This window comes from Rhopalosiphum maidis, chromosome 2 (assembly GCF_003676215.2).
Source record: "Rhopalosiphum maidis isolate BTI-1 chromosome 2, ASM367621v3, whole genome shotgun sequence".
NCBI lineage: Eukaryota > Metazoa > Arthropoda > Insecta > Hemiptera > Aphididae > Rhopalosiphum > Rhopalosiphum maidis.
Genome location: NC_040878.1, coordinates 54983497 through 54998794, shown reverse-complemented (window position 1 = coordinate 54998794; position 15298 = coordinate 54983497). Strand labels below are relative to the sequence as shown.

Genomic DNA, 15298 nt, shown 5'->3' with positions numbered 1-15298 from the left:
AAATATATATATATATAAAATATGATATTAATACACGATAATGATAAATAATAAATATTATTAATTATTATTTATATTGCAAGCGGGAACGCGGTTTGAAAATAAACGACGGCTGCGTTGTGTCGAGTGGAAATCTCCAGCTTGGCGACACTGTGGCGCAGCGTAACCTTGAATATTTGCCAAGAATGTCTAATCTCTGCTCTCTAATCACGGCAGCAGCTGTTTAGCGCGGACGCGAGTGCAGTCGAAATTTGTTGTATTTGTGCCGTGCGTCGTTCGCAGCTGTAGTTGTCGCCCGTCGAACAACCCCCGTCCCGCGGCTCATCCAAGATTCGTATCTTTTCCGACAGACCACCCTCCCCCGACCAGTACGCGATAATTTCGTTTTTATTCACTACTTTTTGAGTGATAATAATATAATATCGTTGTACGTCGTCGGTCCGTCGGTCGCGTTCTTCTCAAGCAACCGAATTTATCACGTTATTATTCGTAATAGTATCCGGTCGGGCGCGGTAAGCGTGTAAGATTTTTAAAGAAAATCCGTGATTATAAGAAAACACTCGGACTCTCACACAGTCACACGTACACTGTCGCGCGCGCACGCTCAGGCACACTGCAGATAATAATATTACGTCGTGGTTAATAATAAAAATCTAGATAGTGCGAGACGCGAGTGGTTTTTTGTTATTAATTATTTCTCATCTCTCATCACTTCGTCAGTGTGATACCAGATCGTGTCGTTGCCGTTTCGCGTTTGCGTATTCGCTTGCCCCGTGTGACGCAATCGGTCGAGCATTTTCTCTACGTCGCCGCTGATACGGTTTCGCGAACATTCGTTGCTGACGAGTTATTTTATTTAATTTTTTTCTTTCCCCGACTGGATTCCCGGCTACACGAGACTACCGACGACGATCATGTCGCTGAACACTGCTCACGTCCAAGGCGGTGGTTGCCTAATACACGCAGGCGAATGGTGAGTCATACAAATGAGATTATATATGCCCCGTGACGTCCGTTTCATACCACCTACGGATTATAGTTATTATATAGTACTACCGGATACCGATGCACTCGGTGCAGAAGTCGTTGCACATGCGACTAATTGCATTTCGGGCCGCGTTCCACTTTCCCCTCTTATTTTTCGTCTTTTGGACGAACCTGTCGATAAATATGTTCCTCACCCCCACTAAGGGTTTATTCTCGAATAGATATATTTTGTAAATACTATTTGTATTTCGAATTTCTATGTGATGCAGGGTTTAGGGTTTTTAGGATATAGTACCTGTTTGTCGTCAATAGTACGCAATTAGAACACATCTTTAGTTTGGACTCCGTCCAAAATGCCTGAGTAGTGGTTATCATAACGATTTTACTACAAGGCCTTCACCACTGTATTGTATTATTATATTACCTAGGTGTTTTATTTATTTTTACAGAATATTTTTGTTTGTGCACCTTAGCCTAACACATTTGTTTTTGTATTTACTTCCTCTGTTACAGACACTTATAGGGTGGTAACTACAAAAAAAAAAAAAAAATGTGTGGATATTTTAATACTAAATTACGGTAATGGGTTATTTGTTTTTATACTTTCTTGGTTATATTAGATACTTAGATAGAAACCACAATTGACTTTTATCATTCAAGACACCATTGTAAATTTCACCACTGTTATTAGTATTCTAGAATATTCTATAGGTGGCAATCATTTCATTGAACTATGTAATGCAATTGAATGTAACAATGAAATTGACTAAAATTCTAGTACATTCTAGAGCATTCAATAATTTTTTCTAGTGTATTTTCTCATTTTACTTTCATCATCAACCTATTGAAGCAGATAATTATGTTTTTATTCTTAATTGTTGTAATTAGGTTTAAAATGTATAGTAATTGATATAATTTGTTTATCTGATATAAACTGTATGTATTTATAGGGATTTTTATTAGTCGTACCTATTTTTATTTGTCTTCTTATAAACTATGAATCAAGTTCATGAACCCAGTTAGTTTTTTAAAGTAATTTTTTTCAATCTATCTATATTAAAAATTTGAAATTTAATTAACTCAAATAAAAATTGAAAATCTACCTAAATGAAAAGATTTTTCTTTGAGTTATTTTAAATCAAAATTATGTTGACTATTCAGTAGACTATCAGTGTAGATCTTTAATAATTTGAAAATCATTGGAAACCCAAAAATTACTGTAATAAATTACTACCTACCTGTGGTCTATTTAGTGGTTTACTCTTTAGTAAATAGTATTTATATAAAATGAAAATGTATTTTTAGATTAACTAAGTATAGGTAGGAATATAGAATTTATAATATTAATCTTAATATTTCTTTACTATTTGTAACAAATAAAATAAATTAACCTTACCACCTACCTATAATATTCTTTTATTTTTTTAGCATTATCTTGTTTACTGATGCTGTTACAATTGACTTTCATGGTCAGGATGGCAGAGCATTTCATGGTTCAAAAGTGGGAAAACTGTTTTTAACTACTCATCGTTTGATTTTCATCAACAAATCTGATAAAGACGAGCTTTTATCATTTAGTATGCCATTTGTTACTCTTAAAGATGTAAGTATTTTTAGAATTCAAATATCTCATTAATGTTTTCACATTTTATAATTTTGAGATTGTTATGAAATTAAGGTGGAATTGGAACAACCAGTATTTGGATCAAATTATATAAAAGGTAAGGTACGTGCTCAACCTAATGGAAACTGGGTTGGTGAAGCAAAATTCAAATTGATTTTTAAGAAGGGAGGTGCTATTGATTTTGGAAGAGCTATGCTAAGAGCCGCATCAATGGGTATGATTATTTTATCTATATAATATAATTGTATTCAGATCTATAATCAATACAAATCAATATGATTTTTTTAGCTAATAGTAACTATCCTCAAATGGATAATCCGCCAGCCTATGCACCACCTGAAGGTCCATACTATATGGCTGATGTTCCATACGGTGTACCTCCTCCTGGCTATTATGGATGGATGCCTTCAACTGCAGCTTTTCCAGATGCACCACCTCGTAAATATATATTTTGTTTAATAATTTTTGGTAAAATTTGTATAAAACAAACCTATTGTAAATCTAAATGTTTTTTGACAAATTTTTATCAATAATTAAAAAAATAAATCATTTTTTATTTTATTTTTAGCTCAATCTGTCTATAGAACTGATATGCCTCCACCATATCCAGGTATTATTGGTTTCACTGGTAATCCAGGTTATGCAAGCGCTCCACCTGCACAAACAGCTCCACCTCCACAACTTTTTAATGGACAAGGTATTAATAGTTTTTGGATTTAATTTATCACATTTTTTTGTGTAACAGTCAGCAAAATATTTTTATACCTCTTTTTATATTTTTTGATAAAAACTGAGGTTTGTACATAAAAATATCAAGATCATAATATATCATGCATAAATTATTTGTATCACTATTTAACAGTTAATATATTGCACTATTAATATAGTTAATTAAAAAAAAAAAAAAATAGTCATTATCATAATTTCACAATTTTAGAGTAAAATTGAATTTAATGTGATGCTACTCACAACATGAAGTATCACATTAATCAATTGATTTTTAAGTTAAATTATTTACCAGTAGTATTTCATTTTTTCATAGATAATACCAAAAATAATTGAACAAGTTAGTGAAGAAAAAGTTAAAAATAATCAACATTTGATTTAAAAGGAGCATATTATACTTGATACTTATATAATAAAATAAAAGTAATGATATATTTCAATTTTTTTATTATTTATTTAATATTATAATGCTACTAAAATATATTATATTATTTGTATTACTCCAGACTGTTGAGTATTGTAGTTACTTTAATTAATATGTATGTTTAATTAAAATTTCGAAAAATCTGGCTATAAGACGAAATATTTTATGAATTAATAATATTATAATTTATTAGTCTTCAAAAAAATTTTATTTATAAAAATGTATAAATCTTAAAGTAACAGATACATAATATTTACAGATACAAAAGCAGCAGAAGCAGCACAAAGTGCATACTTTGATCCCAACCGACCACAAATGGCTTATGTTCCACCACCATCATACTATGTAAGTTTTTATTTGCTATATTTATTTAAAAAAATATGTTGTATCAGCATTGTTATAAACTTAAAAAAATAAATAATCTGTTTATGATAAAAAGGAATGAGGTTTTGTATCGAGAATTTAGTCTTGATTTTAGCAACCTAAAAGAACATAAAAACATCTTTTTATAGCACATTATTATTTTCAATTTTTAAATGTTTCTGGGACTTTAGGGCACACTAATTTATCAATTGAATAAAATTGGTTAGTAAAACAAAATGTTAAAATAATTTTACCAAAAATCATTGTGTATAATATACACTATACATTTCAGTGGTTTTTAATTAACATTTGGCTACAGACAACCTTATTTGTGAATTCTTATGGTCTAATTTTTTTTTCTTATGTTGGCATTATGATCGTATGCATGTGGCTTAATCTTTCAGGCAAGCAAAATTGTGCCACAACAAGGCAACATATTCGAAACCACAGGATATTGTTTATTCATATTTTTTTTCAATTTTTAGATTCTTAACATAGTGCTTACTGTTAATTTATTTTTTATTTTACATTTAAATTAAATTATACTTACTAATTTAAGCAGAATAGTACATTTTTCTAGTGAAAGTTTAGTTTCAGTTTTTTTTTTTATAGTTTTTGGTAAATCAAACATATTTATTTTTAAATATAAAATTTAAAAAATACTTCTTATTTTCTTATTAAAATGGTAAATACTAAATCATAAACCATTTTTGTGTTATAAAGTAATTGTACAAATATTTGTTGAAATTGAAAGTATAAAAAAATTCAAAACATTATATTGAATGATTTTAAAGATAGAACATAATAATATAAGTTACAATGGTTTCTTTTATTTAATAATTATAAAATACAATTTTTATGGTTTTACAATCAGCTCTATAAAATATTTATTTTTACCATCCTAAATAAAATGGTTGTATTTATATTTATTGTTCTTTCATTTAAATTAAAAGTAACTAAAACTTAACATTATTAAAGTTTATAACTAACAAATAATACCTACTTATTATGTTTGTTGTTTATGATATATTGTAACTTGTTTGTAATTGGTAATAGTAAAGCATTAACCAAGGGAGGATTTGGTGGCCACCCCCATTGGAAAAAAATAATATTAAAAAACATATACATTTTTATCATATTGTTTTTTTTTTTTTTTTGGTGGGGGTTATATCTATATTATATAATTTTTCCTATAAAGTGCCTCAACCAAAAATACATGCTAGATCCGTCCTTGGAATTAACTCAATTGAAATAAGTTAAGTTGAATGATGTATTTGATAAATTATATTTTTAATATAGTACTGTTAACATTTTTAATTCTAATGTCATAACAGTTTTTCAATAAAAAGTAAACCAATCAACTGATTCAGTATTACTAAATATGTTTTGGTTTTCATCTGATATCTAATTTAAGTTGAAATAATTGATGTTATTTTTGTTTTAGGAACTCCCTCCACCTTACAAAGAAGCTGAAAATAAGAAGAATGATTAAAATTACAAAGAAAAAAAAAACAAAAACATGTTTATGTCTACATTCCATTGATTGTTTTGTATAATTTTATTGTTTTTTTTTTTTAAGTGGTATTGAAATATGCAAGGATCTTTAAAAATGTGATTATATTGCATGATTTCAACAGTTTATTTATCTTAGTCAATATGGGGATAATTACCATCACATTTAATCATACATTAGAAATCGCTCATAATTTTTTTTTTTATAATTGTTTTTATAATATGATGCTAGATACTTAACAAAAGTAGTAAAAATATCAAAGAAAAGATTGAAAGTTATGCTTTAAAATCTCATGTGTTTCTGAGTTAGACATTAATTTAGTACTTATTTAAAACATACTTTTAGTCAATGTCATGTCTTTATTTGTGTATTCCAAGTATGTCATCTCCATGCTAACACATTATTATCAATAATTTTCATATTATACTATGTCCACTATGTGTGCTGTTATATTCACTATTAAGAGAGAGAAACTCCTACTAATTGTTGTTCTTGTAAATATTTTTCATTAAATATGTGTTTTTACAAATTCTGTTGAATAATTTTAGATTTCATCGATTTCTTACAATATTTTTCTTCTGTCGTGCAAGAGATATTTATTGTATTTTACCTATGGGCGATTTCTATTATATCTACATGATTATTTTATTCAAATATTAATATATTATACTATTTTTATACGCTTATTTTTGTTTCATTTCATTTAGTTATAGAAAAAAAAACATATTCTTCATAATAAAAATTAACTGAAATATTTTAGTTTTATTTCACATTGTAAATTATTTTCTTATATGATTTTGGTGTACAAGGTAACTATTGAGTATTATTACAATAATAATAATTGACCTCGTGGCTGCGGTGCTGTTGGAATTACACGTTAAATTCCTAACAAGGCAAAAAATGAAGAAATTTATTTAATTAATATTATAATTATTATATTTTGAAAAGTTATATTTTATTATACAATAATATATAAATATAAATATAATATATAGAAGCAAATGTACTGATTGGATTAATATAAAAAATATTTTCCTTTATCTTTATGAGTTGTATGCGTGTAGTAAATTATGTTATCATAAGCTTATAAATGCCGTACTTTTAGGGCCAGGCGAAAGCTATGGGTGACCTAGGAGACTGCCCAGGGTGACAGCATGGAAGTGGCGCCAAATTGAAAATTATCTTTATTTCTTTTATCTTTTAATACGTATTAACAATCTACACAATTTTAAATATTCATTATCTAATGTCGTTTTAATTATCTCGTTTTTGTATAATGAACTAGTTTTAATATTAATTGTAGTTATAAGTATCAAATTTAAAATTACTATTTTTTTTATTTTATTCTTTTACGTGATGTGGCAATTTTATAAATTAATAACCTTGTTATAATATTGTATGATTAGGTAATAAAGTTTAAAGTTATAATACAAAAATTATACAGACCTACTAATTTTATTTAAACTTACTAAAAAACATAATTTTATTACTACTAAAACTAGATGTGGGGGGGAGGGAGGATTAAGGGCGCTAATACTTCTGGCGTTGGCTCTGTGCAGGTTGTAGCCTATTGGTCATTATTTGTTTTGGGTGTCCAGGAATTGGGCCATATTTTAACTACCTGCTTCGTATAAAATATTTGTTTACATTTTACTCCCCGGAGATTGGATTATAAAAGTATAGCACACAAATAAACTGTTAATAAATAAATAAAATAAATGATTATTTTTTTTCTAACTAATATATCATAATATAATGGATAATTTATTACATCGCATTGTTTCATTATCTTTGTAAGCTAAGGTTTTGAATATTTTTATCCATTTCATTCAATTCTATATTATTATCATAAGACATCAGAGTTTCATTTGAGCTGCAGTGTTAGGAATTGTAGCACTTTAACATACCTACCAAACCTGGTTTAATAGTCTATGTTATAAAAGTCTCATGATGCATCATATTATTTTAAATTGAAATAGAAATACGAATACAACTCGCTAGAATATATTTTTTATAAATAATAAATCAACTATTAAAATAAAAAGCCTCTGGAAATGTAATATTTAAGTTAAATTTTTTTTTAATTACCTACTCAAGTATTATAAAATATAAATTATGGTATTATGGAGTTACTATACGCATTGTTAAACGTATTCATAGCCTCATAGGGTAGAATATATTATATATTTATTATTATATTATCTAATGAATTAAAAATACTTAAATAGTCAAATGTATGTTTTACTGCCTTAGCTTAGTAAACTGCAATTTTTATTTTTTTTAACGAAGTTTAACGATTCTTAATAGTTGGCTTATAATTGTACTTAGTTTTCAATTACGAAATATACGCTATTGAAATGAATAGTTTTTTATGTTTATATTAATATAACTTACTGATCATCCCTGGTTGATCGGTTTAGAACGGTTTATATTCTTATTATTTCTACCACTCGATCTTATACGAAATTCATTTATACAGATGACTGAAGGACATGTAGCGTGTAACTTTGAAACTGAATGAGAAATTCAGAAGTTATACACAATTGCTGTACAGTGCAAGGACGAGCTACTTGCACTTCAGGAAATCATGGCACTGGTCAGCAATACGGTGGTACCACAGATATGATAATTTTAAATGTTTATATACTATATTTTTTTTCTATCCTATTCTTTTTCTTGAGAAAGTATAAAAATATTTTCAAGACTAAAGACATTTTTTTTTATCTTCCTAACTCGGTTGTCTGTGGTGCGTGTTTTCAAAACTATTCATTGTGGAGTGTAGTATAACTAATATTAATTTAGAATTTAAATATTTACTATATAGTTAATATTTAGAAATTAGGAAAGCCCATTTGTATTTTGAACTACATACTTATTGTTTATATCGCATATGTATCAAAAAGGTAAAAAGTTATTAGGTATATACTTGTTTAAATGATAAAATTAAACATTTTGTTATAATTTTAAATAGGTAGGTAACACTACATAAGTCTGAGATAGGTAGCTTGAGGACTGGGTTGTGGCGGTGTACGTTGAGACTTAAGACTTGGTTGTAAGTAAGTATTAAAAACTTAAACTGGTTACAATCAATACCTATAGTATTAAGCTTAATTTATAGACAGATTAATTATTAAAATTGTCTATAATGTAGATATACGTGTAGGTATACATTTATACCTACCTAAATAGTAAATACCTAATAGATATTCATAAATATTAAATACAAGTTTAAAAAAATTAACAAACAATAATTAATAATTATAATATTGTGATTTATAAAACTACAATAGGTATATTATAGTCATTAAGTTTTATATGATTTTGTTTTAATAAAACAATATAAAATAACACTTGGTGTAAAATTAACTAAACGATCTTTTAGTTAGATAGGTAAGTACCTATAATGTACCAATTAAGGATTAGATTACTTTTTAGTTTTGACGTCGCAAATTATTACAATATATTAATTTTACAATGATAAATAATGTGTGTGTGTGTGTATTTTGTGCATCTGTTTACGATAAGAACCTAGTTGTTGATCAATTTAATACCTAACCTAAGGGCCAAGTTGTTCTTGTATCTGTATAAAAATTATAAAATGCATTGGTACAACTTTTTTTATATGCATTTTAAGTTTAAATTTTTAGAAGATTTTCCAAAATCACAACATTTTACAAACAAATATTTATGAGAGGTTAGGGGTTATATCCCCCCATTGACTTTTTTTTGCTGAGGTTTGTTAAACTAATTATTAGATATTAGAGGTATTAGATACTTGTTATAAAGCCATTGTTTTTGATTATTAGTAATAAGTTATTGCTTATAAATTATATTTATTATAATAATATATATATATTATTATAATCATATAATTTATGTTCTCTCATTCTCTGCTTATTTAATTTTATAATGCAATTTTTAACAATTTCCCACGTTTTTGGATTTTTTTTTAAATTTTGTGTTTTAATGAACAAAATACTTAACTAAACTAAATTTATTATTACATAAATAGATTATTTAACAATGGTAATTAATTTGATATATAACATACATATGTAACTTAGGTATTTCGTTTATTTAATTATTTTAGGAAAAAAAGTTTTCCTAAAAATACAATCGAGAATAAATAAATAAAATAAATACAGAAAAGAAATGTCGGGTATATTTTTACCTCCCATATCTATTATTAAAAGGCGGGAAATATAGTTAAAAGCTGTACTTTTCTATGCAAATAATTTTGAAAATTTTATTGTGATTAAAAGTTTAAAAGACAATGTTAATTCTCATCAGTGTGAAAAGCTGAAACAGCTTGTACACAATGATAGAGAAATGTGGTTTATAGCATTCATACAATTACACTTATCTGAGTTATCCATTAATCTTACAAACTAGGAAGAATCGAATATTATTAATAAGTGAGCTACTTAAAGTATGAATATGTTTTGAAAAACTGAAGATATTTTAACAAATATTCTTGATCCAAATGGAAAATAAACTAAAGATAAATTTATGTATATAATTGAAAAAAGTAAAGGATATAAAACTATTAAATCTTACTATAAAGTCATGTCAAGTAAAACAGATGTTTATTTAGATATAACGCCTAAATTATTGAGTTTTTTTAGTATGCACCAAATAACTAGTGTAGTAGAAGTAAAATTATTTTTTCTTTGTATAAACATATTTTAAGTAATAACAGATTTAATTTTAATGAACATAATTTGGAAATATATTTAATTATTAATTTTAATTCAAAAAAGTAATACATTCATCGATTTTTTTAAAAAAAATAACTTAATTATAATTAAGAATTTAAAGTTATTTAATTCTTTTATATGACATGTATTTTTACAGTGCAATTTATTATGCATTTTTCGGTATAATATTATACAATTTTTGTGTGTTTTTAATATAATTAAATCCGGTCTTTTCTTATAACATATTATATGATGTATCCCCCCCATAGAAAATTCCTGGACACGCCACTGTATACAGCGGTATATTATGAGTACACACCAATAATTAAGTGAATTATATTACTTAATATAAATTAATTTAGAAGAGGAATGACGGATTGACGATTCTCGTCATTTTGGCCGACTAGAGAATAGTTTCTCAAGTACTTACCTAATAGGTTGAGCAGTGTGGAATAACAAAACATGAAATATTGTGGTTGTTTCAAATTGGTGCCTATTTATATTTATAAGTGAAAGGAGGGAAAAAGAGTCAATAGAGCCAGAGAGCAGTTTTTTTATTGATAAATTGATAAATGAAACGCAATAACATCTCTAATTTTATTCAAAAGATTTGAATATCTAAATTATGTCCATGATGATTTTATTTTATTATTATTTATTATATATTAATGCATTATATATTTATATACCACACTTAAAGTATACTGGTCCCTGTATTCTGTGAAATTGTTTTCGAAATAGTAATATGATTTTGAAATTTGTAATCAACATTGGAAATGGGTTGTTGTTGTTATTGGTTGATGACCACTTTAAATCATCAGTTTTTGTACGTATAAGTACCCAACTATCAGAGGTTGCAATTCTCAACCGTCTCGTATAATATAGTCTCACCACTGCAGGCCAAATATTAGATTATTAAGCGAAAACCAGAATTTCCAATTTAAACGGTACCTGTTGACTGTTACGCGTGTTTGTGTCTCGTTCGGAGTACCTATATAGGTACATACACACATATATATATATATATGTGTGTATAATAATAATATTATAGCTAATAGTCTGGAGATCGTAAAAAACAATGATAATAAAAAGAATAAAACGTACACAGCCAACAAAATATACCTACAGATCTACAGTTAGTATGTTTACTTTTTTACTGTTTTTTTTTATACATCCAACATAAACAACTTTGACAAATAAAAATGTTGTCGTATTTTTCAAACGTTATCACCATAATTATTACTAGTAGCTATCAATATAAAATTATACAGAGCGATTCACTAATCATGGACACTGTGTTTTTATTTTTCAATAATGTATCTATTCAATTCCCAATAATATAATGGTTATACGTTAAAACTATTATGGTATAACTTAACACTTATAAGGGAAATATTTTTAAATTTACATTTGAATAGTTGTCATGTGGTCAATAATAGTGATACAAACATTCAATTTCTAATGGAACTAACCATCACTGTATATTTTTAAGTAAATGTTGTTATATCTAGATCGAAATCTGAACAAGTAGGTAGTTTCTGAGTTCTTAGATTGTATTCGAGTATAATCTGTACCGTTATAATAACTATTAAATAATAAGAATAATAATGGTTTTACATAAAATCTAAACATATGTAATATTTAGTCTAGTATTTATTACAGTGGACACCGCTTATAAAACTCGCGGATATAAAGTTCAGTCGCTTATTATTAGACAATTAGACTCAAATAATTATCTGGAACGGCCCGGCGTATCCAAGTACATTATAAAAATTCGGTTATAAGACTCACCGCTTTGTTTATAAGACTAAAATTTCGTAAAAAAAATTGTAAAAAATAAATATTTTTGGTTAAAATTTGAAATAAATTGGTTTTCAAAAATTACATATATTTTTTTGGGTTATTTCTGTTTTCGATTCATGTTTTGTAATCTGTGTATGTACAACAAATTTTATCGCATTTCACATTTTTTGCAATTATTGTATATAATAGGTATGTAATATATTATTATTATTATTTATTTATTCTCTTATTAGATTAAAATTAAAGCAAAAAATGTAGTAAAATAAAATTCATAAATATGTAACTAAAATTTTTTTCCCACTTCGCCTATAAGATTCATTCGGTTATGAGACTCACTTTGCATTGGTTCCAAAGTGAGTCATATAAGCGGCGTATATACTCGGACAATTTTTATAGATCATAAGAATCCAATAGATTAATATATACCTACCTAAACTAATTACTCCCATAATAATTTACAATCATATTATATGTTTAGTATATAAGGTTTAATAACTCAAAAACTACTTGTTCGAATCTCAATCTAAATACTTTAACATTTTCAAAAAACTTATCTGCTTAACAAATATTTACAGTAAAAGAGGAAAATTATCTCTTTATTAAACATGTTTGAATCCTATTACGAGACACTTTTAAAATAAAGTGCGATACATTTTTTTTAATTATTTAAAATATTATTAAAATACTTTTCCCTTAAAGTATTTTAATTATTACTCAATAATACATGGAAAAAGTACTTAGATAACTTTTCAAATATTTTTTGTTAGTATTTGGTATAGATTTAACGAAACATTATTGTAATAAGTATATTAGTATAAATTAATTTAAATTAATTTATTAAATAATTGTTTATTGCACTTCAAAAACATGATATTTTCAAATTTAACGTCTGTTATGTCGGTTAACTCATATTGAATATAACTATTGTTGAAATGGCCAATGATTTTTTTTTAAATTCTAAAAAAGAAACCAAACGTGTTTAATAAAAATAGGTAACTAATAAGTAAAGTTATAAAAAAAAATATTTAAAATACCATTGACTTTCGAGGATATTTCATGCTAAAAATATTTAAATGGTATTCAATACTTAAAAAGGAATTTTAATAATTTCACTTAAATATTTCACAATACTGCTTAAATGGTAATTTAAAAATATGGTCCTCATGTATAGATAGGTATAGATAAAAATTATAGGTATAAGGTATAATAAAGACAAATATGGTGAAATATGTAAATTATGCTAGCTGAATCACTCTGTATATATGCTGCAGGGATCAAGTTTTTCCGTAGGTACTTTGATAATGAGATCGGTAATGATGTCAGTGAGTGAAATCAAATAGAGTATTGCGATTAGGGGATTTTGAATTGTAAACACATATAACTAAACCTGAGTGCATGTGCATCTATCATTTGATTTCAAAATTATAATATATTGCACTAATAAATATATCACCTGTTGATTTATCGTATCCAAGATTCGTCGTGTTAATTTCGGCACGACATTTGAAGTCTACGCAATAATCTGAAACACTCTGTTTGATATGTCAATGACGCAAACGTCGTGTTCTCGTTTTAAGTGCAGTGTACCTACTGTATAATTAGTTTTATAAACAGTGTACGAGTATTGGCTACTGTTGGTAAAGTATAATAAATTCGCAAGTCGTTGTTTTTACAGCGAAACTTTTGACTCCGAAATGTAATAAATGCAACTGCAGCTGCACGGATAACGGGATAACGAATTTGCCAAATGTGTCTTACGTTATATAATTTTATCGCACATATTAAATTTCATTTCGTGTTGTCACGTGACGAACTGAAAGAGGTGTACTCTGGATCCAAACGGGCTGACCTATAGTAGTTTGTAAATAAAAACAATTTTATCGAATTTATCTTGTATCAAATTATAATTAATTTAAATGTATTGTAATAATTAAATCAATTCATATAAATCTATTTATTGGATAATAAAGTAAAAAAAAAGAATAGTGGATCGGGTTAAACGCTGTGGCAGTGGCGTAATGAACTTGAAATTGTTCAGAGGTATGTCGATAATATTTCACGACCTAGCTAGAAATTCCAAATTCGATAGAAACATTTACTGTCTTATTTTAAACTATATGTTGTAGTATGATTTCTAAAATACTAGTCATTATATACTTATACCAGTTATACACGAATAATATTCGTATCCCATACCCAGTGGCGTATTTACGGGGGAGGGGGTCCATGGGGTTGGGACCCCCACCCATTGGTTCCATAAATACGTATCTAAACGTCTAGTATACATATATAATATATTATTATATTCTGTGCAATTATAAGTTGTAACTTGTAACCACGTAAAATATTATTTTTTTACGTAATCGGGAAAAAAAATGTTATCATAAATTGTTCTGCATGGAGGACACGTTTATTGTCTTCGGCTGTTAACTTACCAGGCTACTTGGGGGAACAACTATAGAGTAGTTAAAATTGACCTATTCTGTTTTGTAGAAAAACTGCACTTTTGAGCTGCCCAAAGAATGATTTTCCAAACATACATTTTTTAATTAAATTATTTTGCACATTACCGGTGTCAACAGCAACACCTGAAAGATCTTTTTCAACCTTTTCAAGGTTGAAAACATATCTAAGATCAACAATAAACGAAGTAATCTTTAATTATTTTGGAAAATATTTAGTATCTACCATATAACAATATAACTTATTTGTACTGTATTAATTTATATTACGTAGACGAGGCTAAATGGACTAGCTATGATGTCTATTCATCGAGACATACATCTAGATTCTAGATGTTAATGAAATGGCATTAAGCCCAAGAAAGTTGGATTTTGTTATTTAAATGTTAATTGATTTTCTATTTATGGTAAATTTATTTAATAAAGAGTAATTGGGGAGTGTGGGGGTAAAGCTTCCCACGGATCTGTATTATGAAAATTTTCTGGACCCTCCCCAAGACAAATTCCTAAATACGCCACTACCCATACCAGTGATACACGAACAATATTCGTATCCTATACCAATTATATACGAATAATATTCGTATCCTATATCAGTGTTACACGAAAAATATTATTATCCTATATCAGTTATACATGAATAATAATATTCGTATCCTATACCAATTATATACGAATAATATTCGTATCCTATACCAG

The 15298-nt window shown here is 27.0% G+C and overlaps 1 protein-coding gene and 1 pseudogene across 3 annotated transcripts; both read left to right on the top strand.

Moving 5' to 3' along the window:
* The first annotated feature begins 262 nt into the window (after window positions 1-262).
* Window positions 263-5625, top strand: LOC113551560 (WW domain-binding protein 2). Of its 3 annotated transcripts, none has more exons than XM_026953859.1 (7): window positions 263-973; window positions 2416-2590; window positions 2666-2825; window positions 2900-3049; window positions 3180-3308; window positions 4030-4106; window positions 5569-5625. In XM_026953859.1, the coding sequence occupies exons 1-7, from the start codon at window positions 915-917 to the stop codon at window positions 5614-5616; spliced, it is 798 nt and encodes a 265-aa protein (XP_026809660.1). In that variant the 5' UTR covers window positions 263-914; the 3' UTR covers window positions 5617-5625. The 3 variants fall into 3 exon arrangements, with proteins under 3 accessions (XP_026809660.1, XP_026809661.1, XP_026809659.1); XM_026953860.1 differs by having other exon boundaries at window positions 265-973; window positions 4033-4106; XM_026953858.1 differs by having other exon boundaries at window positions 266-973; window positions 4021-4106.
* Window positions 5626-14534: 8909 nt separating this feature from the next.
* LOC113552520 lies at window positions 14535-14982 on the top strand (annotated as a pseudogene).
* The last annotated feature ends 316 nt before the right edge of the window (window positions 14983-15298 follow it).